This window comes from Mus musculus, chromosome 7 (assembly GCF_000001635.26).
Source record: "Mus musculus strain C57BL/6J chromosome 7, GRCm38.p6 C57BL/6J".
NCBI classification, from domain to species: domain Eukaryota; kingdom Metazoa; phylum Chordata; class Mammalia; order Rodentia; family Muridae; genus Mus; species Mus musculus.
This window is the reverse complement of record NC_000073.6, coordinates 24,705,270-24,730,153: the sequence shown is the minus strand read 5'-3', so window position 1 is coordinate 24,730,153 and position 24,884 is coordinate 24,705,270. Positions and strand designations below refer to the sequence as shown.

At 49.3% G+C, this 24,884-nt stretch overlaps 2 protein-coding genes and 1 pseudogene across 12 annotated transcripts; 2 read left to right on the top strand and 1 right to left on the bottom strand.

Annotated features, from left to right (window-relative positions):
* Nucleotides 1–3,245: 3,245 nt before the first annotated feature.
* Nucleotides 3,246–15,123, top strand: Lypd11 (Ly6/PLAUR domain containing 11). 4 transcript variants are annotated; one of them, NM_001381982.1, is made up of 6 exons: nt 3,246–3,284; nt 4,050–4,154; nt 5,533–5,673; nt 6,468–6,653; nt 6,743–6,874; nt 7,199–7,660. In NM_001381982.1, exons 2-6 carry the CDS (start codon nt 4,091–4,093, stop codon nt 7,420–7,422), a joined length of 747 nt encoding a protein of 248 aa, NP_001368911.1. In that variant the 5' UTR covers nt 3,246–3,284; nt 4,050–4,090; the 3' UTR covers nt 7,423–7,660. The 4 variants fall into 4 exon arrangements, with proteins under 4 accessions (NP_001368911.1, NP_001349080.1, XP_006539774.1 ...); XM_006539711.3 differs by lacking the exon at nt 3,246–3,284 and adding an exon at nt 3,398–3,745; NM_001362151.1 differs by lacking the exons at nt 6,743–6,874; nt 7,199–7,660 and adding an exon at nt 14,796–15,123.
* A 495-nt stretch (nt 15,124–15,618) lies between these two features.
* On the bottom strand, nt 15,619–20,952 carry Lypd10 (Ly6/PLAUR domain containing 10). Of its 8 annotated transcripts, none has more exons than XM_006539843.3 (7): nt 20,857–20,934; nt 20,126–20,202; nt 19,933–20,037; nt 17,547–17,693; nt 16,592–16,774; nt 16,371–16,502; nt 15,619–16,067 (listed from the first exon to the last, which is right to left on the bottom strand). In XM_006539843.3, exons 3-7 carry the CDS (start codon nt 19,994–19,996, stop codon nt 15,853–15,855), a joined length of 741 nt encoding a protein of 246 aa, XP_006539906.1. In that variant the 5' UTR covers nt 19,997–20,037; nt 20,126–20,202; nt 20,857–20,934; the 3' UTR covers nt 15,619–15,852. The 8 variants fall into 8 exon arrangements, with proteins under 8 accessions (XP_006539906.1, XP_006539907.1, NP_954601.1 ...); XM_006539844.3 differs by having other exon boundaries at nt 19,933–20,045; nt 20,857–20,933; NM_199150.1 differs by having other exon boundaries at nt 20,126–20,242; nt 20,857–20,895.
* A 2,532-nt stretch (nt 20,953–23,484) lies between these two features.
* On the top strand, nt 23,485–23,815 carry Gm36776 (annotated as a pseudogene).
* The last annotated feature ends 1,069 nt before the right edge of the window (nt 23,816–24,884 follow it).

Genomic DNA, 24,884 nt, shown 5'->3' with positions numbered 1-24,884 from the left:
GGGGGGTAAGTAAGGAGGTGTCCATACCATGGCTGGTACAACGCAGACTGCTCGCAAATCCACCAGGGTAAAGCACCCAGGAAACAACTGGCTGCAAAAAAGCCGCTCTGGAGAGTGCGCCCTCTACTGGAGGGGGTGAAGAAACCTCATCCTTACAGGCCTGGTACTGTGGCACTCTGTGAAATCAGAAGCTATCAAAAGTCCACTGAACTCTCCCCTTTCATCGTCTGGTGCGAGAAATTGCTCAGGACTTTAAAAAAATTTTTTTTTCTGTGGTTCCAGAGTGCAGCTATTGGTGCTTTGTAGGAGACAAGTGACGCCTATCTGGTTGGCCTTTTTGAAGATACCAACCTGTGTGCGATCCATGCCAAACGTGTAAGAAATATGCCAAAAGATATCCAGGTAGCACGCCGTATTCGTGGAGAACATGCTTAAGAGTCCACTATGAGAGGAGACATTTCATTCTCAAAATCATTTTTTCCTCTTCGTTGTTATCAGTAGTTCTGAATGTTAGATGTTCTTCCATGGGGTCAAAGGTACTTAATTATATGATTGCGAGTGGAGACATAGGGGACAGAATCAGGCATTGGCAGTTTCTCCATGTTCACTTGTGTGTGAATGTTTCATATAAATGCAGTTGTAAAGCATTAATGTGAGCAAAATGTTTCAGTGAACACATTTCAACAGTTCAAATGTGTAACAATTATAAACAAACCTGTTAAAAATTTCTGGACAATACCAGCATTTGGATTTTTAAGAAAAATAAGTAAATTTCTCATTCACGGAAAAAAAATTATGGGTCACTCTGCCAGAGGACCCAGGTTCAATTCCCAGCACCCACACAGCAGCACCAAACAGTGTTTAACTCTAGTCCCAGAGTCTCCGATGCTCTCTTCTCGCCTCTGCATGTACCAGGCACATAAGTGGTGCACAGACATACATGCAGGAAAACAGCCATCCACATAATAAAGACAAAATAAATATTAACCCTCGACATCATGTATATTTATTTACCTATGTGATAACTCATAATATATAACAAGGTTGATTCCTCCTTCTTTTGCAGCAAGGAGCTGGCACCCATGTGAAACAGCATGTCCCCCTCTGAAGCCCCATGGGTTGCAGCTGTGCCAAAGAACAAAGCATCAGCGCTCTGAGTGCCTGGGGGACTCCTGCCTGCCCCCGATGGTCACTGCACCATTCACAACAGCAGCGAGCCCAGCAACACATAAAGACCGCGTGCTATGTGAGGCGCAGTTTAAGCGACCATAATACACAAATTCCTGCCCCTCTCAGGAGGACACTGTGTAAAGCAGAATCAGGCAGAGTCAGAAAGACAAAGGGCACAAGTGCTCTCCTTTGTGTGGACTCTAGACAGTGGAAGGACAAGAAAGGACGAGGCTGATGGGAAGAGGGAAGGGGAATAGTGGACATGGACATGAACCAAGAGCCCAGGCTGTGCTCAGCTGTGGAGCGCTTGCCTAGCATGCACAGGCGCTGACTTCTATCCCAGTACTGCATACATGGGGGCACCACCACTAAACCCAGGACTCAGGCTGCTGGGTCAGAGGCATCTCAAGTTCAAGGTCATTTCCAGTTACACAGAGGGTTCAAGGTCACCCTGGGCTAGAAGTCTGTCTCAAGAAAGAATGTGTTAATTCCAAGTGTTTCTGGTCATATGGAGGGATACCCTGGGCTTCAGATGCCCAGGAAAAATGACAGTTCTGAGGTTGGACAATCTTCCAATGGAAAGACATCCTGAGGCATAGGAGCCTAGGGACCCCACAGCTCTGAGAGGATGCCTCCTCAGCAGAGGTGCTGTAGCTCCCAGGGGAGGGTGTCCCCAACTGAGCTGAGGGGCTCAGGAACCCCAGCCCTGTTTTACTTCTTTGATCTTTCCTTTCTCCTCTTCATTGCTTCTTGGCTTCTTCCTGTGAGAGTCATACCAGGTAGCAAATCTCAGAAAAGAGATTTATTCGAGGGTCAGTGAATGGAGAGGAGAATCCAAGGATGGCTGCCTCTGCTTCTTTAAGTGGACAGCAGGGAATTGAATAAAGGGGAAAGCTTACATAGGATTTCTTACAGGACAGAGCTTCAGAGCAGAGATTTCCAGAGTGAAGATTGGCTTGGATTTTACGCCCTGAGGTTAGGAGTTCAGGGATTGGTGGCTTTTTTCACCCCTGCCCCTTTCCTGCATGAAGCACATGGGTTGGGATGCAGAAACCTCAGTCACAGCTGTCTTTGGCTGAAGCACCATTACTGCTGAACTGCTTGGGTAGGCTAGGGAGGAGGTGTCACCACCTTGGACAGTTCCCTGTGGACAGCTCCTGAGGTGCTATTTCTCCAGGGTGGTAGGCTGAGGATGGCAAGAAGGGGACACTGAGGACAGCTCCTATGGTGCTACCTCAGGACATCAGCAGACACAGGTGTTGATATTTTGACATGTGCCCCCAAATCAAAAGCTCTATCCGGGAACTGCTCAGGGACTGCACGAGGGAAGTACATTGTAAGCACTTAGGAACACTTTGTTTTTGGGGGACGTGGGGAGGAGGCAAGAAAACGAATTACTGTCTACATAATAATATATTATTATTAGTTTTTTGTTTTTTGTTTTTGTTTTTAGTAAAAGAACTGGGAGCAGGCTAGATAACTCAGTGCATAAAGACATCTGTTGCCGAACCTGACATCCTGATTTTGATTCCTAGGATCTAAATGGTGGAAGGAATAAACTCACACGCCAAAATGCCCTCTGTCACATGATCCTTGAGACATGTGCGTCGACACACAAGCACACTAAATTAAATGTGATAAATTGACATCTATGTCAAACCTGAATGGTCATCTTCCGGGACCGAGGAGGGCAAATATCTGTGATGTTAATTTGTGCTGTCACCTGCTCCCTGCTCATATGTACAATTTAGAAGCATCTCCAGTGACAGGGCAAAGGGCGTTCCTACAGAGCCCTCCTAGATACCATGCGACACTGCCATTGGAAGATGACCTCAGGAGCAACCGACACTGACCTTTGCCCAACACTCACTTTCTGTGCATGCGTGCCTTATGAAGCGCAGTTATTGGCTTCTCTGGGGACCAATGAGATGCACGGTTCTCCAGGCATAGCCAATCAAAAGATGGGATGAATGCTCGTCAACCAATGAGGCTTCGAGGGTAAGGTCTTGCTCAATTTAACACATTGGGCATTGGGCAGGCCAGAGAGGAGTCGCACATGCGCAGAAGGTTATGTCAGAGCACAACGGGAAGTGCTTTTTAAGGCTGAGATTCTGGTGAGGATATTGAGAAGCCATAAAGAATTTTGCTACCTTAAAAGAAAAGAAGAGGAAAGAAAGGAAAAGAAAAAAACAGGAGCAGTGAGAGACCAGATCCCCCAGGACCGAGGAAAGAAGCCAATGAGGAGGAGCAGGAGAGAGGAGGGGGAAGGGGCCTGCTTGAGTCGTTAGTCACAGGACAAGGGCTAGGGCATAGAGTCTGATGCAGGGTAAACTGGTACAGAAGTCTTGGTTTTGAGGGCGATTTGGGCCATGGACACCCTAATCTGAGGGAGCAGGGTTTTGTTCTCAAGGAGAGGGGTTTGTTCCCTGCGTCTTTAAAGAGAGCTCAGCTCTGGACTTTGTGTCTAAGGGAAGCCTCTAGGGTCTGAGCAGCCGAGACTGAAGGAGGCCGGGGATTGCACTCCTTCGCGGTCAGGGCTGAGGATTGTATTCTGAGGCCCCGAGGAGGAGGCTCGGTGAGGAGACTCCAGGGTCCTGTGGAGTCGGGGCTGTGGGAGTGGAACCTAAAAGCCACATTCCTAGGACAGACACAGCAGGGCCTTCGGAATTCCAGTTGTGGTTGTGGTGGAGCTGGGTCCTGAGGACTGAGGTGCTGAGGCCTTGCTTGAGAAGATTCGGTTGGGATCTGAATTCCTGACTAAGGCTTCAATCAGAGGGCTCCTGGACCCACTGTCTTATGTTCCCTAGAACTGTCCCTCTCTAGAAAACAAGGATTAGCAAGGACTAAGTCTGGTGGAATTGACTCCTGCAGTTTATCAGTTCCCAGGTCCTGATCAGCTCTTCCCAGCCTCAGAGAAGCCATGGGAGCCTGCCGCATCCAGTATGTCCTGCTCCTCTCTCTGCTGGGCTTCTGCCCCTGCTCAGGTGAGGATGCAGAAGAAGAGCAACTGGCAGTCATCATTTGAATGTCAGAGTGCAGTACACTTCCCTTAGTGTCTCTTCACAGAGTGGAGGAGAAAACAATTGCAGTCGTGGGAGGAGGGAACTCTGTGCAAAGGCCTGAGAAGGACCTTGTGTCTGGTGACACCCAGCTCTCCTACCCACGGTTGGAGGCCAGCACCCTGCCCACATTTTCAGGCAGGAAATCGAAGATGAATGTCCCTTGTTCCATCATCAATATTGGGTGCCCACCATATTGTCTGTCCCCTGTGTTCCTCATCTCCTTGCCTTCCTCTGAGTAGCTCTGTCAGACTAGAATATGTGCCATCCTCCTTTTCTTTCTAGTCCCAATGCGATGTCCCTTCACCTGGGAGACTGTATCAGGGCCTAGGGACAAAGATGGGTTGGGCACATGAAGACATGGGAAGGCCGAGTCACGCAGGAGCCTGGCGGCCATTCTGAGAACTCAAAGAGTTTAGACATATCTTTGTTATTTTAAATTATGTATAGGGCTATGTGTGTGTGTGTGTGTGTGTGTGTGTGTGTGTGTCTGTCTGTCTGTCTGTCTGACTGACTGACTGTGCCTTTAGGAGGGTATATGCTCATATGTTCTGGGGTCAAACTCAGAACTTGGAAGTCTAGTGAGTATTTTAACCACTAAGTTGTTGCTTCAGCTCTTGAAGATGAGAAATTTATTCTAGGAAAGATGTGACCCTACTAGAAGTTTGTGCCTTCTTAGAGCTTCTCGGAGTTTCTCATGGGCCTGATCTTATTACCTAAAGATTTAAGAGGATCCATGGGCTGCTGGGTGGGGGAGGGGGGTAAATACATGGGGGAGAAGTGAAGGGAGTCAGAGAGACCCACACCAGGCAGGGAAAGGCCTTGTGTCATCTTTGCTGGCTGGAGGCATTAGAGGTGGGGACTGTGCTCAGGATCTGCAGACTGTGCAGAGCAAGTCACACGGGGTTTCCTGGGGACTGCAACATGGGCTGCAGAGAAAGAATGGATGAGAATGGGGGCAGAGCTGCAGCTGGAGCAACTGGGGGAAAGGAGCCACCTTTGAGCAAGATGGGGAGGATGTGGGTGGGGTGGAGCAGAGAGTGCAGGTCTGGTTTGCAGTAGGAGGACAGCTCAGAAATGAGTAAATTGCCAGCCCCCCACTGTGGCCTTCTGGGTGTAGTGGGCATATTTGGAAGTAATGAGTTCTGAGTCCCACCTTAAAGCAAGACCGGGACTTCACAGCCATCCTGTGTGATTCCATAATCTGATTCAGAATGTGATGGCCTCCCTTAGTCCAGAAGCTGCAGGCACAGACATGGTAGGCTCCTTGACTCTCACAAACCCTGCATTTTCCTCTCCACAGATACTCTGAAGTGTCAGAAGGGAATTATGGTGAAATTAGGTAGTGGCTTCACTAAGTCAGAAATTAAATGGATATCACCTGGGACCACTGAAACTGCACCTGAGGAGATATGTCAGGAGACACTGCTGCTCATAGATGTAGGTGAGTGCTCTGAGCTGGAGGGACACACTCCCATACCAGGTCAAGCCCAGCCCTGCCTTGAGTTCTATTCCCTGCGTTTCTGCCCATCTGCCCACAATCCTGGAATCTCCGGTCTCCGTGCCTTGTTCTGCTGAGCTGTGATAGGGTATATAAGGAAGATCTAAGCTAATTAGCGGGAAACCCTGGACTTGAACCCTTATACCACATGAACTGTGTGTGGTGCTGTGTGCCTGTAATGCCAGCATGGAGCTGTGGGTGGAGACAGTCAACTTCATCTGTACCAACATGTGGAGTTAAGGAGCAGCCTGGACTAGAGGAGACTCAGGGCCTAGGGGGAATGAAGAAATAGGGAGAAAGAGAGGGAGGGAGGGAGAGTGCAAGGGAAGGAGGGAAGTAGGGAGAGAGGATGCTGAGTGCCTGTGTCAGGTTCTGCTAAGCCTGAGTCCTTCTGCAGCTCTACAGGGAAGTGTGGTGTGAAGGGCAGAGTGTGGAGAGAAGCCCAGCAGGGGAGAGGAGATGCTGATCAGGGTGAGGCTGCAGCATGGTGCAGGGGCTCAGTGTGTGGAGGGGCCTGGTAACAGGGTCTGCAAGGGGCAGCGCAGAGGGAGCCAGGTTTGGCCTTCAGTCTGTGGCAGACTGAGATCATAATCTGTCCTGCTGTCACTGGGGATTGTGTTCTTTCTCACTGGCATCATCTAAGGACCTAAGAACTGGGCTTTTTTTTTTTTTTTAACTTTTCTTCTCTTTTCTACCCTCCCCTTTCTAGCCTGGCATTCTCTCTTGTATGCCCTTAGGTGAAAAATCTCTCATATTGGCAAGTAAAGGCAGCAGCAAGGCGGAGAGTAAAAGTGTCAATGATGTCCAGGTGTTTTCCGGAGGACCTGGAATAGTGACTGCCTCTTATGTCCACTTCTGTAACACTGAACTGTGCAACAGTGCTAACAGCACCAGTGTCCTCATTAAAAACGTGAAACTTTCAGGTAAGTGACCTTGGTACCCAGCACTTGAGGGAACAGCCTGTGGCTGCCGCTGAGAGCATGCCCTACAGCCCCTTCTTCTCTCTCCTCAGAGTCCTCTGGACAGGGATCCATTCAATGTCCTGTCTGTTTGCACTTTCGGGGTTCCTGCTCCCAGCATACCAAATTTGTCCTCTGCCCTAAGGACACTCGTTGCTATTTCAGTGACATGACTGTAGAAGGAGGTCAGTCATGAAGGTTGCATCCCCAGGGCCATGGCTCCCGGGGCTCAGGAGCAGAGATGGGTGCTGCTGATGCCTGGCTCTGAGGGTGGAGGCCAGAGGCATGGGTTGCTCTAGCGGATGAAGTGTAGCTGGAGTCTAAAACCCTGGACCTGAGGGAGGAGTTCAGGACTTGGACTGAGGGTCCTTAGTCCACAAGAGGAGGGCTGGAGCCTCAACTACTGGGCCTGAGTTGTTGTTGTTGTTGTTGTTGTTTTGTTTTGTTTTTCTGGTGGTCTGAAGTATCCCTCTACATCCCTTTCCCCTGACTGGATCTTCATATTGTAGGTGGGCTCAAGAACTTCTTTAGCCTTGATGGGTGCCTGGCCAACTCAGCCAAAAACCTATTGAAAAGCCAAACTTCAATCGGAATCTTCTCTGTAGTGGAAGTTTCTAATCCAGGCTCCAGCAAGTCACCCTCACGTGTAGTCGCAAGCATTCTCCTGACCTGGATGTTAGGGCTCAGGGCTCTTCTCAGCTCTTTGTATGCTGGGATCTGTCCTCTCTGCTGAACCCATTTCCTGACCATTCTTAATCCCTCTTGGCCACCCAGACCCAGCCCTCCTCTGACTTCAAAGACCCGAGGCTGGGCTCTGTTGGCCTGTGCTTCTCCTGGGCGCCCTCATCCCTCACCCACACACCTCTGCCCCTCATGCTTAGACTTGGGAGCCACTGAGCCCAGCCGGCTCCAGAGCAGACAAGCACACGTTGACCACGTGTGGAAAAATAAAGTTGCTGTTGTTTGTCCAAGTGCTGCGTTTCTCTGTGTGAGGAGCTGAGGGCTCACAGTGGGATCATGGCGAGTCTAGCTGCCAAGGCCTGGTTTTCATGGTGCTGTGTGACCAGACTTTTCCTGGGGATTCAACACTAACACCTGCTCACCTCACATTGGGATTCCTTGACAGTGCAATGTAGGAATACCACCAGTGTCCAACTTGGTGAACCATGAGGTTTATAGTGGAGTTACTCCCAGGAATATGCTTGGGTGAGGGGTGACTTACAGGAGCAGAAGTCACCCAAACACAGCTGCTTCACCAGAGCTTGTCCCGGCATGAGTGACAGCTCACAAACCTGGGAACCTGGGGCACCCTGCACAGCATGGAGGCAGGTCATGAAGCTTGAGGGTGCTCTTTCCGGGTGCCTCAGTTGGTGTAAACGTCTTGTGGGCAGCTCTCATGGTTCTGCTTCTTCCAGACATCTGGTCTGGTATCAGAGTCTCCCTTGCAGCCGAGTCTGGCCTGCAGCCCTGACAATCTTTGTCAAATGCGTTCACCTGGAATGTGAGTTATGTTAGACTTAAGTGAATACCATAACACTATGCTCTGGGATTTCAGGCACGCACCCCATACCTGGTTGATACAGGGCGGCAGATGGAGCAGGTGCTTTATGCATGGAGATGAGCAGTCTATAGCCACAGCCCTGAGAGTTGTTTGTAATGGCGGGGTGTCAGTGTGTTCTGGGGATCTGCTGACCACACCGTGAACATGCTCAACACTACTGAACTGGACACTAGAAAGGCAACTAAAATGTGTCTTCTCTTTGCATTTGGAGACAGAATCTCACAGAGCCCAGGCTGGCTCTAAAGTGGATAGTAGCCAAGGATGTCCTTGAAGTTCTGACTGCTCTGTCCTCCACGCTGGAGCCTTTTGATCATGTCCTCACATGTCTGGTCAGTGGCATCTTGGTGGCTTTGAGTAAGCACACCCCTGGAACAGGGAAATACCAGGAAGTAGAGCCTTTTTCTTCCTCCTCCCTGGGGAATCACTTGTTCAGAAATTACCATGTGTTTTGGTCGGTGTTCTACTACACTGTGGAGACACCATTACCACGCTAACTGTTATACAGGAAACAACTTCATTTAGTTCCTCACAGGCAAGCTGAAGAGACTGTCTCTGGATCTGAAGGCAGCAGGAAGAGAAAGAAAGCCACTGGGCCTGGCTTGAGACTTTCAAACATCAAAGCCACCCCCCACTGACACACTCCAACAAGGCCACACCTACTCCAACAAGGCCACACCTAATCCTTCTTAAGTAGTGCCATGCCCTAAGGACTCAGCAACTGCCACACACCAAAACTGAGGGCGGGCTTCTGTTCGGGGGTATGCTCATTAGGAGGGAATTGCAATCTCTCATAGAACCCCTTCATATAAGTCTGCAAACTTACGAAGTTCACAGCATCCCCAGATCTGAGGCCTGCCTGAGCCAAGTTCACAGTGGACCTGAGGCTTTATTTATTTATTTATATGAGAAAGGATCTCCTGTATATTGGTAGCTTTGGCTGACGTGGAACTCCATGGGTAGACCAGGCTGATGTTGAACTTGTGGTAATCATCTTGCTTTGGCTTCAACTGGCTTCTGCTGAAATAACAGGGGTGAAGTGCTGTGTCACACCTCCCCTCCCCCCCCCCATCTCCTTTTGTGATCCTAATTACTTGCTTTATTTATTTATAGACAGGCTTTCTCTGTGAGACATTGGAATTCCCTGACCTCTCTCCATAAAACAGAGTGGCGCTGAACTCAGACATCCACCAGCCTCTGCCTCCCCAGTGCTGAAATCAAAGGTGTGTGCCGCCGCCACACCCAGATCTGTGGTCCTGAGCTAGCTGCACTAAGTGGATTCTGCACCCACAGATCTTTGCTGTGCAGTCTTGTCTCTCTCAAGCTTTCAATCCCTCTGCCTCAGCCTCTCAGGTTTATTTTTAATCAGGTGCCTGTGCCTGTATCTGCCTGTGGGTATGGGCATGTGAGGGCAGTGCCCTCAGGGTTCAGGAACAGGAGATTGGACCCTCAAGAGGTAGGGTTGGGCATGGCTGGAACCATGGAACCTGGGTGCTGGGAACCAGCAAGAGCAGGATGCACTTCTGACTGCACAGTTGTCTCTCCAGCCACAGCAACATGTTTAACATACGGGGTTTGTTCCTTGGTTCCTTGGGCACCATGGGTTTCCCCTGTATTCTGATGTTACATCTGTGAGTGATTCTGTTTAGTTGGGTGTGATGGCACATTCCCATAAGCCCAGGAAGAGATGCCAAGGCAGGTTGGGGTGGGGGTTAAGATGTCTTGTAAAAGGCAGTTTTGATAGTGCAGACTGTAACCCCAGTTCTGAGGAGCTGTTCTCTATAATCTCTGCCCTCTTCTTTGCCTCATTATGTGAACTCCTGGTGGACATAACGTTACAATGATGGAGCAGTGACTCATGGGATAGAAACTCTTCTAAATGGAAGACTCCAACTTCCATCTAGACAAATAAAAAGACTGTATGATATGTATGGTGATTAATGTATTTGACAAGGTGATTTGAAAAGGAGACACTGAGGGCACTAATGTAGCACACCTTTGGGGCTGTGACTGCTGAGTGTGTTTCCAGAGATTATTAACTGAGGTGGGAATAATAATTCATGTGGACAACCCACCCTGAATGTGGGCAGGCACCATCTCATGCCTGGGACCCACCACTCCAATCTCTCCATTGTGGATCCAATGACAATGTCTTGGCTTCATGCCCCTCCACATACACACCTGGTGTCATGCCCCTGCCACAATCAGCTTTTATCCCACTAGGAAATCCTCCCTCCATTCACCTGCTTTCTTCTGGTTTCCATCATGGCAGTGAGAACATTATCGAATCCCCTGAGGAGGATGTGTGGATGCACATGGTTACTTCTGCATCTCCAGATTCGCTCTTCCTGACATGCTCCATCTCAGCACTGTAGCTGTCAGGTCTAGGGGACTGCCTTACTACTTTCTGGGTTCTAACAGGACAGTGAGATTGGAACATGAACTGCCTGCTCCTTCCCCACAGAGCCACCTGCAGGCAATTTCAGCCCAGAATGAAAACATTGAAAGCTCTGTGAAGTCAGGTCAGTGAGATGTTCTCTGTGGGCAATAGTCAATGGCTCCTCCTACAAGCCTGATGTTCTCAGGTCAATCCCCCAGAAGCTGGACTGTAGAAGGAGAGAACTAAAGCCACACACACCAGAGAAGCTGAGGGGCACAGCTCCTGCCCTCCTAGGTCCCAGTGTGCCCCAGTGCATCATGCTGGAGTACCAAGAGGGCTCTGTTAGGCCCCATGTTGGGAAGGAGCCTTGGAGTGACATGTGTCATGTAAGTTTCCTCGGGGAAGGAAACTTTTCATCCTAGGCAGCGACCTCCGGGAAGCTAAACAATTCACAGCAGCTTCAGGAAGTCCCTGGAACCAACCAGACTCACTAGGCCCCTCTATGCCTGGGAACACAATAAAAGCTACAAAGAAGACTCTCAGACGAGCCAAGCTGCAAGGGAGACTCTGATACCAGACCAGATGTCTGGAAGAAGCAGAACCATGAGAGCTGCCCACAAGACGTTTACACCAACTGAGGCACCCGGAAAGAGCACCCTCAAGCTTCATGACCTGCCTCCATGCTGTGCAGGGTGCCCCAGGTTCCCAGGTTTGTGAGCTGTCACTCATGCCGGGACAAGCTCTGGTGAAGCAGCTGTGTTTGGGTGACTTCTGCTCCTGTAAGTCACCCCTCACCCAAGCATATTCCTGGGAGTAACTCCACTATAAACCTCATTTGTTAGAGACACCCAAGCACATGCTACAGCCACGCCGTCCAGGGGCAGGCAGAGAAAGACTCCCAAATGCCTGCCCAGATCTGCCTTCCCAGAGAGGCTGAAAAGAGGACACCCAAGCTCCTGTTGTGGGCACCATTATAATGGACCATCATGTGAGGGAGAGCTGGGAAAGATGGAGCAGGTGGTGGGAAGATGGGAGAGGAAGTGAAGCCGGGGACTTGTACACTGTGGAGAAAGGTGGAGTTGGAGATGCAGCTGCAGTGAGGAGTAGGCAGCTATGAAGAGGACGTGCTGAAGTCCTGACCTGGGCTGTTGCCAAAGGCCATGACTGTGTCTATGTTCCTGCTGCAGCTGGGATCTGTGTGGATATCTGTGGCCTGAGTTACCATCAAAGGTCAAACAGATATCCATGGTCTGGGCTGTCACAGGAGAACATGAGGATGTCTGAAGGCCATGCTCCTGTTGGGGAGACATGCTGATCTGAGTGGCCAACCAGTGCTGCCTCCTCAGGCCATGGAGACATATGGACACATGCTACTGCCAGGGCCATGTCTGGGCCAGGTTCTGTGTTGATTTCTGAGGCCCATGTTCCATCAACGGCCATGCAGATGTCCCTGGTCTGGACTGCCACCTGAGTCACTGTGCTGAACTGGTTCTGCCCCTTGCCAGCTACCACCCTCTGGAGAGCTGGGCCTGCCCCTAGCCTGGGCACCACAGTAGAGCTGACCCTGGTGGCAGGTGAGCCACTGAGCCAGCCCAGAGGGTGTGAGTGTGGGAGAGATGGCCCTGCCCCTATTCAGCCATGGGTGCCTTGGGTGATGGAGATATACCCTCCCCTTTGCCCCTGCCAGCCTTTAGCAGGAGGGAGAGATGGCCCTGAGGTCATGAGAGTAGGGGAGCTGGCCCCACCCTTCACTGGCTGCAGAACTCAGGACAGCAGGCTCTGCACTTCTCCTGGGTAGCGCACTAGAGGTGGCCCCAGAGTTAGAGGCATGGATGAGCTGGTCAGAAGGACATGAGAGCAGGCAAGCCGAACCTACCCCTTTCAGACTGAAGCGTTGCATGAACTAGCTGGGGCGGTGCTGGAGAGCTCACTCTGGTGTTACAGGCACAGGAGAGCCAAGGGGCTGACTAACTCAGGCACCTCCCAGTCCAAGACCCAGGGCTTTGAGTTGTCCTGTCTTAACATCTAACCACCTAGGATCTGCCGGAGCGTGGGAATGGGCTCGTTCTACAGAACCAAAGCTGCCCCAAAACATCCGGCAGCAGTGAGGACATCACTGCCCAATTTACAAAACAACAACAACAACAACAACAACAACAACAAAATAAATTATTCTGAGGAGTAGCAATACTACCCCATCCCCACCACTTTATTTTTAAATAATGTGAAAGGTGTCCATTGCCTCTTTCTGTAAAGGACTGGTCTTGAGGGTTATATGGAATGCCTATGTCATTTCAGCATGTTGGCAAAATTCTTGAAAAGGCTAAGTGGTGTGGGCAGAAACATTGCCAGTTTGTAGTACTTTCCAGAGGCATAAATTAGCAAAAGCCAGTGCTACATCATCTGCAGCATTTAATAGAAAAATAATTTTTAAATGAGCAATACAAATCTAGAGGATTAGTCTAGTTTTTGTGTAAATAGATCTTTTAGCACTGTATTATTTGTAGAAAGCATAATCTACATAATGAATAATAAAAGCCAGAGGAAACAATGTTTTAGTTCTCTTTAAAGCAATAGTAACAAACTTTTGACATGAAGTTGGGCTATTTGTCATTTCTCATTTTTTAAAGAAATCTCATTGAATGACTATGCCATCAGCCCTGGGAGGACTACAGCCAGTATATTACTACCATTCTCTGCTCCCCGTTGAATGACTGCCAATAGTTGAGGCACCGCCAGCCCTTGGAGGACTACAGCCAGTGATGACCCTTGAGTATGCAGAGGCCCAAGATCACCACCAAGGAGAATGCAATCATTAACATCTCCCCCCTTGCTAAAAGGATGGATGGCAATCTGGCACTTCCATTGGCATTCTCAAGATGCTAGTTGCTTGGCAATAATCATTCCTACCCCTCCATCAGCTGCTAGGCAATCGCAAAAGATGAGAAACAAAATCTAGATATGGCTCATCAGGCCCCTGTGTAATTTAGGAAAGTTCCTCTGTCTTTTTTCCAGAATGTGGTAACTTACACCATGCTTGCAGTGCCAAAGCATTTATTCGTCCCTAAGCCTCGGTAGGATGTATAATCTGTCACTAGTGTCATTGTACAAGCCGTCCCCTGCTGACATTTCAAAAGCTGTGGGCACATGATTTTCTTGATTTCTAGTAGCTTGGTCCTGACAACTTTTTGAATACTCAGTCTTTTACACTAAATATTCACCCCTGTAAGACAAGCTTTGCTAAGATCCTCCAGTCAGAGGGAACAAAATAGCCAGAAGCAGAATGAAGGAGACCGTGTAAAAGAGGGCAGTTGGCCCACCCTGAGCACAAGCCTGCTTCAGATGCTTAAGAGTCTCAAGTGAACTGGTATATAGTTTTTAGCTTATTGCTGTAGTTTCAGGATCCAGCATTCATTCACCAGGAAAAGAAAAGAAAAGAAAAGAAAAGAAAAGAAAAGAAATCCCTTCCATGTCTTCTCCCGTGCCCGGGCTCAATACAGGGTCTGGGAGACCAGTATGGTGACTGAAAAGGAGCTATTTTTTTATGGAGGGTGAGAAACCTCCCCAACAATGTTTTCTGACTGAGAGCAATCAGACAAGAGAGGACATGAAGCAGCAGGAAACAGTCTCTGCAGCATCAGGACCTGTTCTGATGGACAGGGGATGGGAGCAGAGGGAATTGGAGCTAGAGGTGCAGGGGAGGGGGGGGTGGAGGATGGGGGAGGGGGAGGAGGAGGGGAAGGAGGAGGAGGGGGGAGAGGGGGAGGGGGAGGAAGAAGGGGGAGGGGAGGGGGAGAGGGGGAGGGGAGGAAGAAGGGGGAGGGGAGGGGAGGAGAGGGGAGAGAAGGAGGGGTAGGAAGAAGGGGGAGGGGAGGAGAAGGGGGAGGAGGGGGAGGAGGAGGGGGAGGAGATACCTCCTCCCCACAGAGAGACACATGGGGAGGAGATACCACCTCCTCACAGAGAGACACATGCTGTATCTTCAGGTTTAATCCTCCTTCTGTTCACAGTGTTAGCTCTGCTCTTTCCAGATCATTTTCGTTTTTTATTATAACTGTGTCCCTTTTCTCTCACTGTTCTTATTTCTTTCCACAGCTGAAAAGCATTGTCAGGAATTATTTCTGGTTCCCTTGCAGCAAATTCACCATGAGTTGCTCTTTCTAAACAGGACCAAGTTGTGAGATGCAGAGATCCTTCTTCAGGGAGAGAAGGCTGACCTTCCCTCATGAACTCCAGGGATTTCGTCAGCTGACGGTGTCTTGCTTCAGCTCCTTCCTCCAGCAACAGCGCTTGCAGAACTTCTGCAAACAAAGCTTGTTCCTTCCTCTGCCTGCCCCATTACTTAAGATCCAGTGAAGTCTCCTGCCTTACTACACTAGTGTGTGCAGGATGCCTAGCAGTTCCTCGCCTTTCAACCCATCGCCTTTCTCCACTCTACTTTATAACCCTCCCCCCATATTTCAGGTCCCTGTTCCGGGCACCACTAATAAGCGCCCATGTTCTTACTGGACCATGGTCAACTGATATGGCCACAAGGAATTAAACCAGGCCAGGTGGAGGGCCCACAGCAAGGCTGAGGCTATGACAATTTTATTGAGAGCAATCAGATTGGTTATACCTTTATCAGAAACAGAATCTAATGGCAGTCGCCAAGATACAATGAAGTTTGCAGGCCATACAGGGCACAAAGGATTAGCATCTAAGATTATCCTACCAGACTTCCATGCTTTCTTAACTGCTCGGGAACACACAGAGAAAGACAAATTAACCTGAAGCTTCACTGCCTCTGGGAGCGCATCAGTCTCTCAGGAACTGGAAGCCATTTTGTGCGCCAGGAGCCATGGACACTAACCTGAAAAACCTATGACACATGCCGCTTAAGGCAGCTAGGCCAAGCCAAATTCCATGGTCCCGTGCACACATCTTGGCAGCTAGACTCGCCATGGACCCCACTGTGAGCCCTCAGCTCCTCACACAGAGAAATGCAGCACTTGGACAAACAACAGCAACTTTATTTTTCCACACGTGGTCAACGTGTGCTTGTCTGCTCTGGAGCCGGCTGGGTTCAGTGGCTCCCAAGTCTAAGCATGAGGGGCAGAGGTGTGTGGGTGAGGGATGAGGGCCCCGACAGCGCAGGCCAACAGCGCCCAGCCTCGGGTCTTTGAAGTCAGAGGAGGGCTGGGTCTGGGTGGCCAAGAGGGATTAAGAATGGCCAGGAAATGGGTTCAGCAGAGGACAGATCTCTGTAAACAAAGGGCTAAGAGCCCAAACATCCAGGTCAGTAAGATGCTCGGGACAAGTAGTCCCTGTGAGGATAAAGTGACATTTGACTCAAGGGTTTCTTTTATACTGATGATTCCAATTGTATTTTGGTTGTTCAATAAGTATGTATGAGATGAGTTCAGGCATCCAGAAATGCTAAAAATGGCACTGAGGTCACCTAGAAGATAAAGATCAAGTCAGGGGCAAGGGACAGGAGGCATAGTTCAGGAAAGCTTTAAAAAAATTCATACCCAAGAGTCCAGGCTCCAGCCCTCCCCAGTGACCCAGGAGTCTTGGTCCAGGCGCAGGACTCCTCCCTCCTCACACCCAGGGTTATACTCTCCAGCCACACTCCCTCTGCAACAGCAGTCCAGGCCTCTGCACACCTCCCTCAGAGCCAGGAGACTTCATCCCTCCTCCTGAGGCGCTGGAGTCATGGCCACAGTCTCCTCCATCCTGGGAAGGCAGCCTCATCCCTTACCTCCATGCACTCCCAAGGAAGCTGCATAGCATTTCGTGTCCTTAGGGCACAAGGTATGGTTGGACTCTGTATTGCAAGAACCCTTAAAATCCAAGCAGACAGGACACTTGGTGGTTCCTGGCTCATTGTACTCTGAGGAGAGAGAAGGAGGGGCTGTAGGGCATGCTCTCAGCTGCAGTCACAGGCTGTTCCCTCAAGTGCTGGGAGCCAGGGTCACATACCTGAAAGCTTCAAGAGGTCAAGTAGGACCTTGGTGCTGCTAGCATTGTTGCACAGATCAGTGTCACAGAAGTGGACATAAGATGCACTCACTATTCCAGGTCCAGGGGAAAACACATCTGTTTTTTTTCTCTTACCAGGAACAGTGGTGATGCCTTTGGTCCCCAATATGAGAGATTTTTCACCTAGATGCAAAAAAGAGTGACATTGAGGCATAAAAGGAAAAGATGGCGAGTGGTAACAGCCCAGTTCTTGGGTCCCTTGATTCTCCCACTTAGGAAGAGTACAAATCTCAGAGACAGCAGGACAGATCATGACCTCAGTCTGCCACAGACTGAAGGCCAAACCTGGCTCCCTCTGCGCTGCCCCTTGCAGACCCTGTTACCAGGCCCCTCCACACACTGAGCCCCTGCACCATGCTGCAGCCTCACCCTGATCAGCATCTCCTCTCCCCTGCTGGGCTTCTCTCCACACTCTGCCCTTCACACCACACTTCCCTGTAGAGCTGCAGAAGGACTCAGGCTTAGCAGAACCTGACAAAGGCACTCAGCATCCTCTCTCCCTACTTCCCTCCTTCCCTTGCACTCTCCCTCCCTCCCTCTCTTTCTCCCTATTTCTTCATTCCCCCTAGGCCCTGAGTTTCTCTAGTCCAGGCTGCCCCTTAACTCCACATGTTGGTACAGATGAAGTTGACTGTCTCCACCCACAGCCCCATGCTGGCATTACAGGCACACAGCTTCACACCCAGTTCATGTGGTACAAGGGTTCAAGTCCAGGGTTTCCCGCTAATTAGCCTAGATCTTCCTTATATACCCTATCACAGCTCAGCAGAACAAGACACAGAGTAAAGAGATTCCAGGCTTGAGGGGAGCTGGGAATTCTCGAGAGAATAGAATCCAAGGCAAGGCTGGGCCTGGTCCAGTGTGGAAGTATGTGCCTCCAGCTCAGAGCACGCACCTACATCTATGAGCAGAAATATCTCCTGACACATCTCTCCTTTATTCTTCTCTGACCCAACTGTCTGATTTACGATCCATTCAATTGATGTCCTACTGAAGTTTTGGCCAAACTTCATCACGGATCCTTCCTGACAGTTCAGAGTATCTGTGGAGAGGAAAACCCGGGGTTTATGAGAGTCAGGGAGCACACCATGTCTGTGCCTACAGTTTGTGGGGTAGGGAGAACATAACATCCTGGCATACTCCCAGTGCCCTGGCTGTGCCATCCCTGCCTTGCATTAAGGAGGGACTGAGAACTCAAAGCCTCCAGGCCTACAGCCCTCCTCACCCACTTACTGCCTGAACCCCTTCACGGACCTCCTCTCAGAGCCTTGGGAGGAAGGCTTGCCTCTCTACTGATGGCTCCTCTCCGGGCACTCTCAACTCCCCATCTGGTTTCATGTTCTCACTTCAATAACAAGGAAGGAGGCCTGAAGCCATATATATGTCTGTGTGTATCTGTGTTGGTGCTTGGAGGAACTTGTGCCCATGGGTATGTGCTCAGAGGTCAATGCCAAATGTCTTCCTTCATCAGATTTCAGTGTCGCTTTCTGAAATGTCGACTCACTCTTTTGGCAAGACCCAGTAATCAGTAGGACCATCTGTCTTCCCCAGGTCTGGGGCTGCAGACCCTTAACCAACAAAGCCATCTCCCTGACATGCTGTATTTCCACACACTGAAAAGTCCTAGATTCCAAACAAAACTGCTCAATATGTAGTGAGCACTGAGTACTGCTCTGTGCCTGGATATGGAGATGGATCTCCAAGGAGGAGCCCCCTCCATCCTCACATTTTGTGTTTCTGAGACAGGCTCTTGCTCTGTGGCCCAACCTGGCTTCTGTCTCAGGAGCACAGGGTTTGTAGAGCCAGCTCCTATAGTCACTGTTGATTCAACTGTGTCACCTCCTAACCACAGCCCCCAGCAAGTGACAGCATTCTCAAGGGAGGGCAGCAGGCAGGAGGTGTTGAGGAGCCTGCCCAATGTCACCCAGGCAGTAAGTGGCAGAGCTGGACTCAGAATCTTGGCTGTCACCTTAGCATCATGGTTGACCACACAATCAGTTTGAGGATCCTGAACTTGGGCCTTCCCTAAGGGAGCTCTCAGGATCATTACATTATCACCTGTGCCAGAATCATGCGAAATATTTGGGGTTGGGACAGCTGTTCACAAAGACCCTCATCCCCTCAGTGGCCCAAGTGGGAGGCTGAAATAATTTCTGAGCTGCCCTCCTCCTGCAAACCAGACCTGCACTCTCTGCTCCACCCCACCCACATCCTCCCCATCTTGCTCAAAGGTGGCTCCTTTCCCCCAGTTGCTCCAGCTGCAGCTCTGCCCCCATTCTCATCCATTCTTTCTCTGCAGCCCATGTTGCAGTCCCCAGGAAACCCCGTGTGACTTGCTCTGCACAGTCTGCAGATCCTGAGCACAGTCCCCACCTCTAATGCCTCCAGCCAGCAAAAATGACACAAGGCCTTTCCCTGCCTGGTGTGGGTCTCTCTGATCTCCCTTCACTTCTCACCCATGTATTTACCCCTCAGCAGCCCATGGATCCTCTTAAATCGTTAGGTAATAAGGTCAGGCCCATGAGTAACTGAGAAGCCATGAGGAGGCAAAAACTACTGGTAGGGCCACCTCTCCCCCAGAATAAAATTCTCATCTTCAAGAGCTGAAGCAATATCTCAGTGGTTAAAATACTCACTAGCCTTCCAAGTGCTGAGTTTGACCCCAGAACATATGAGCATATACCCTCCTGCAGGCACACAGACACAGACACAGACACAGACACAGACACACACACACACACACACACACATAGCCCTATACATAATTTAAAATAACAAAGATATGTCTAAACACTCTGAGTTCTCAGAATGGCTGCCAGGCTCCTGTGTGACTCGGCCTTCCCATGTCTTCATGTGCCCATCCTGTCTTTGTCCCTAGGCCCCGATACAGTCTCGCAGGTGAGGGGACATCGCAGAGGGACTGGGAAGAAAAGGGGGATGGCACATATTCTAGTCTGACAGAGCTACTCAGAGGAAGGCAAGGAGATGAGGAACACAGGGGACAGACAATATGGTGGGCACCCAATATTGATGATGGAACAAGGGACATGTAATCTTTGATTTCCTGCCTGAAAATGTGGGCAGGGTGCTGGCCTCCAACCGTGGGTAGGAGAGCTGGGTGTCGCCAGACACAAGGTCCTTCTCAGGCCTTTGCACAGGGTTTCCTCCTCCCACGACTGCAATTGTTTTCTCCTCCACTCTGTGAAGAGACACTAAGGGAAGTGTAGTGCACTCTGACATTCAAATGATGACTGCCAGTTGCTCTTCTTCTGCATCCTCACCTGAGCAGGGGCAGAAGCCCAGCAGAGAGAGGAGCAGGACATACTGGATGCGGCAGGCTCCCATGGCTTCTCTGAGGCTGGGAAGAGCTGATCAGGACCTGGGAACTGATAAACTGCAGGAGTCAATTCCACCAGAACCTAAGAACGGGAAGGCTGTCTGTTCTGAAGTCCTTGGAGGTTTCATCGGGCTTACTCTGCCTCCGGTTCTCTGTCCGAACATTCAGTCTCAGCTATGGCTTCCCCAAGACCAAGATCCCAGCGACTGTGTTCCTTCAGGGTCGAGATTCAGGACAATAGCCCCAGAAACCCTCTGCTTTAAGCATCAAAACGTCAGAGCCCAAGCTGAACCTTTCCTTGACCTCAGCTTCTCAGTCCTCAGGACCTAGCTCCAACAGAACTGAATTTCTGAGGGGTTGTCTGTCCTACGAATGTGGCTTTTAGGTTCTATTCTCACAGCCCCAACTCCCCAGGACCCCGGATTCTAGTGGCTCAATTTCCTTCTACATGACTGAGTACAATCCTCAGCACCATGCCATGAAGGGATACAAACCCCGGCCTCTTCCTTCGTTCATGGGTGACCAGATCTCAGAAACTTCCCTTAGACACAAAGTCCAGAACTGAACATTTTTCAAAGACCCAGGGAAGAAACCCAGTAAGAGCAAAGCCCTCCTCTCTCGGAATAGAGTGACAGGTCCGAGTTCTCCCTCAAAACCGACACATCAGTATGTTATCTCTTCATCAAACTATACCCCAGCCCTCCTTTCTCAAATCAGTGCACCCTCCCCCGGCCCCGTATGCCCCTTCTCCCTCCTTTTCCCTGCTCCATCTCACTGGCTTCTTTCTTTGGGACTCGGGGATCTGATCTCTCACTGCTACGTGTCCTTTTAAGCTGCAAAAGTCTTTCTGACTTCAGAATGTCCTCACCAGCATCTCAGCCTTTGAAGATGCTTACAGTTGTGCTCTGAAGGTATAACCTCTCCGCGCATGCGCAACTCCTCTCAGGCCTGCCCATCCTGACCTTAGTCAGACAAGACCCTCGAAGTCCCATTGGTTAATGAGTATCCATCTCATGCCTTGATTGGATAAGCCTAGAGAGCCACTGCATCTCATTGGTCTTCAGTGAAGCCAATAACTGGCCGCCTCGGAAGGCATGCGATGCGTAGAAAGTGCGTGTTCGGCAACGGTCAGTTGCAGTTGCTGCGGAGGTCATCCTCCAATTGCAGGGTCACATGGTATCTGGGAGACTTCTGTGAGGAACGCTCTTTGCCCTGCCACTGCAGATCCTTCTAGATGATATGAGCAGGGAGCAGGTGACGGCACAGATTGCCACCACAGACATTTACCCTCCTTGATCCTGGGAATATGACCATTCAGATTAGACATAGATGTCAATTCTTTTATTACACTTAATTTAGTGTGCTTGTGTGTTGACGCACATGCGTGAAGTTGCACATGACAGATGACAATTTGGGGAGTGACTTTTGTCCTTCTACCATTTAGATCCCAGGAATCTAAATAGGGATGTCAGGTTTGGCAACAGATGCCTCTATACCCTGAATCACCTTGCTGGCTCTCAGTTCTTTTGTTAAAAACTAATAATATATTTATTATATAGAAAGTAGTTTCCTTGCAAACTGCCCCTGAGTTCATATAATGTAGTTTACTTGTGTAGTCCCTGAGCAGCTTCTAGCTAGAGTTGTTAAAATGGCTTCACCCGTCAAAACAGCAACACCTCGTGTGCCTGCAGCTCTCCTGGGGTATAAAAATAGGAGCTGTCCATGATGCTCTCACCTCCTTTTCTGCTTCAGACTATGGTCTGCGAGATATACCACCACAGGAGCTGCCCCCCCCCCAAAAAAAAAAGAAAGAAAAGAAAAGAAAAGAAAAGGAAAGGAAAGGAAAGGAAAGGAAAGGAAAGGAAAAAGAAACAATAACAAAATCACAACAACTCTGCATGGTGGCAACACCTCCTCTCCAGCCTACCCAAGCACCTCAGCAATGATTTAAACCAAAACCAGCCGAAGCTGCAAAGGTCTCCACATCCCAGTCCGTGGGTTTGATGCAGGGAAAGGGGGTGAAAAAAGCCACCAATCCCTGAGTTCCCTAAACTCAGAACTTGAAATCCAACCCATCCTCACTTTAGAAATCTCTGCTCTGAAAAGCTCCGTCCCCTAAGAAATCCTATGTAAGCTTTGCCCTATTCATTTCCCTGCTGTCCACTTACAGGAGCAGTGGCAGCCATCCTTGGATTCTCCTCTTCATACCCTGACCCTCCAATAAATCTCTGAGATTTGCTACCTGGTGTGACTCTGAAGTGGAAACTTTAAGGGTTCTTTGGAGAGTCCGTTGTGTTGGATGATGTTTTGCTGAGACAAGACACATGCTGAGGGGAGGCATGTGGAGAACAAGTGATGTTTGGAGGGTTTAAATAGGACTCTATGGAGTGATGGAGAGAGACCTAGGCTGGCTTATAGAGCTAACTGTGCAATGCTTGTGGGTCTGGAGTCTTTGCTGATCTTTGCTTCCCTGAGAGAGGCACAGCCTTCTCCTGGTGTTCCTCCTGGTCCCTAGTGCTAACTCAAGCCAAGGCCTGGCTGTCTCTGCTAGGTCATGTCACCACTGCTGATTCCTGTTGGCTATCCTGACTCTACCAAACTAGACTGCTACTACACCCATGAGGTGTTTTCAAGTGGATCGAGGTGCTGCTGCTGTTAACCTGTGAACTGAACTGCTGATTTCCAGACAACCCAGACAGGAGTTGCTCCAAAGAGCCTTTCTAAACAGGTCCACTTCCCCAGTATCCTTTCTTTGGTGGATGTTGGGCTACAAGGGAGGTTAAAGAATTTAAGAACTTTCATTAAAAGTAAGATTTGAAAAAAATTAAAGTTACATTCTTCCATCAAAAGAAACTAAGAAGCAATGAAGGGAAGAAAGTAAGAAGTGAAGAAGTGAACCAATGGCTCATGGGATAGTAAGATGACGCCAGTCTGGCCAGCTCTGGAGTAGAGAACATGGCTAGCATGGCTCCGGCAGGCCTTTTTCCTCTTTCCTATTCCCTGTGACTTGCTGAGACAAAAACAAAAAACAAACAAACAAAAACAAACAAAAAAAATCCCAAACCAACCAACCAACCAACCAACAAATCCTCTTAGATTACATTCCTAGAGCAAGCTGCCAAAGTCTAGTCCCTTGTTTATCCATTTCCTCCTCCTGAGGCCGACTACCAAGATCGGGATATCCAATTTTTGAAATCCACCACTCAAAAGCCCCTATGTCTCACCTAACTAACATGCCCAATTAAAATTAAACACCTCGTCCTAACATGGGGTTTCCTCTTTTAGCTGTATGAAGTGGCATTTTCCTATATTCCATATCTGCCTCCTCTCCATCCAAAGGCAGTACTCTGTCCTCTGGGACAAATACCCCTTTCCTTCTTCCTCCATCTCCTATCTCTGCCATTTGCCCCTACCTTCTGTGTCTTTGGGCCAAATATACTACCATGTCCTACCCCATGCTAACACAGATCACCCTTTCTTCTCTCTTTAAAAATTATACTTCCACACTTGGACTGACACGTCAGCATGGCTCCCCCCCAGCACCAGGTCAGGTTCTTCCAGTATCATCGCCATGAAGAAGGTGTTCAGCAGCTCCAGCTGTAGCCTGGGCTCAACCATGTGACAGTTTCCCAGGCAGCTGCAGATTTGAAACACATCTGTCTGCAGAATGCTCATCGTGACCCTCTGCTGACTGGTGTGTACTTCAAGTACAACTCCCTCAGACCCCAGAAAGTCTGCTCCTTTATGTAGTCATATAGCTTACGGTTCCTCAAAGCATTTTTCATGAACCAGTGAGTTTTTAAGAGAGCTGCGTTTGGTCTATGCAAAAGCTTCTCTTTAGCATGTGTCATGATATACAGTCCTCTCCTTGTCAGTCCTTAACGTCTACCTGTCTGAATTTTCATGGATTTCTGTTTCACAAGGTTTAACTATTTTATATACACTAGCCATAGCATACAATAAAACAGCGTACAAAAAAATTATACCTCAATGTCAATTGCTGCTGTTTTTCTGCCTAAGTCAGATAGCAGCCATTTTAATTTATCTTCCCTGCTCAATAAAGGATCTCTGTGCAAATGGGTGTTTGGGTACGGTTTGTGCCTAATCCTGTGTCTGTATGGAAGGTCTCTTTCAATGTCTTCTCTGTGGGAGACTCCAACATCTATCTGGACATAGAGAGTGGTCGATTAGTATGGCAGTACTGTCTTTTGGCAACATATAAAAGATGAGATACTCCAGGGCACTAATGTAGCACACCTTTGGGGCTGTGACTGCTGAGTGTGTTTCCAGAGATTATTAACTGAGGTGAGAATAATAATTCATGTGGACAACCCACCCTGAATGTCCAATCTCTCCATTGTGGATCCAATGACAATGTCTTGGCTTCATGCCCTTCCATATACACACCTGGTGTCATGCCCCTGCCACAATCAGCTTTTATCCCACCAGGGAATCTTCCCTCCATTCACCTGCTTTCTTCTGGTTTCCATCATGACAGTGAGAACATTAATGAATCCCCTGAGGAGGATGTGTGGATGCACATGGATGTCGCATCTCAGCCCTGTGGCTATCAGATCTACGTTTTAGGATTCAAGGATCAGTGGAGGAAGACCCCATACTCAAACAGTATGCAATGGCAAAGAATATATATTTTGCAGAAATTTTGTGGAGGAGGAGGGTTGGTGGTGGTCAACCACTCATCAAAATGATGTTGAGTGTAGGTTCTCCTAAGCCCCTTTTTATGCAGGGCTAGGAGAATTTTCCAGAAGGGTTAGGTAAGCTCTAATTGATTTGTAGGGGGCAAAGCAGTGACATCAGTACAATTCTGGTTGGTTGCTAAGTTGGTTTCATTAGATTTGGTGAGACCTTGAAGCGTTTCAGAGACCAGCTCATTAT

Bases quoted from the DNA above. Each gene is read 5' to 3' on its own strand.
- Lypd11 (NM_001381982.1), top strand. From the start codon at position 4,091: ATGGGAGCCTGCCGCATCCAGTATGTCCTGCTCCTCTCTCTGCTGGGC. The intron at 5,674-6,467 runs GTGAGTGCTCTG...GTATGCCCTTAG, and splicing joins ACTGCTGCTCATAGATGTAG to GTGAAAAATCTCTCATATTG. The intron at 6,654-6,742 runs GTAAGTGACCTT...CTCTCTCCTCAG, and splicing joins TAAAAACGTGAAACTTTCAG to AGTCCTCTGGACAGGGATCC.
- Lypd10 (XM_006539842.3), bottom strand. From the start codon at position 19,996: ATGGGAGCCTGCCGCATCCAGTATGTCCTGCTCCTCTCTCTGCTGGGC. The intron at 17,694-19,932 runs GTGAGGATGCAG...TCCTCTCCACAG, and splicing joins GGGCTTCTGCCCCTGCTCAG to ATACTCTGAACTGTCAGGAA. The intron at 16,775-17,546 runs GTGCGTGCTCTG...TTTTGCATCTAG, and splicing joins ATTTCTGCTCATAGATGTAG to GTGAAAAATCTCTCATATTG.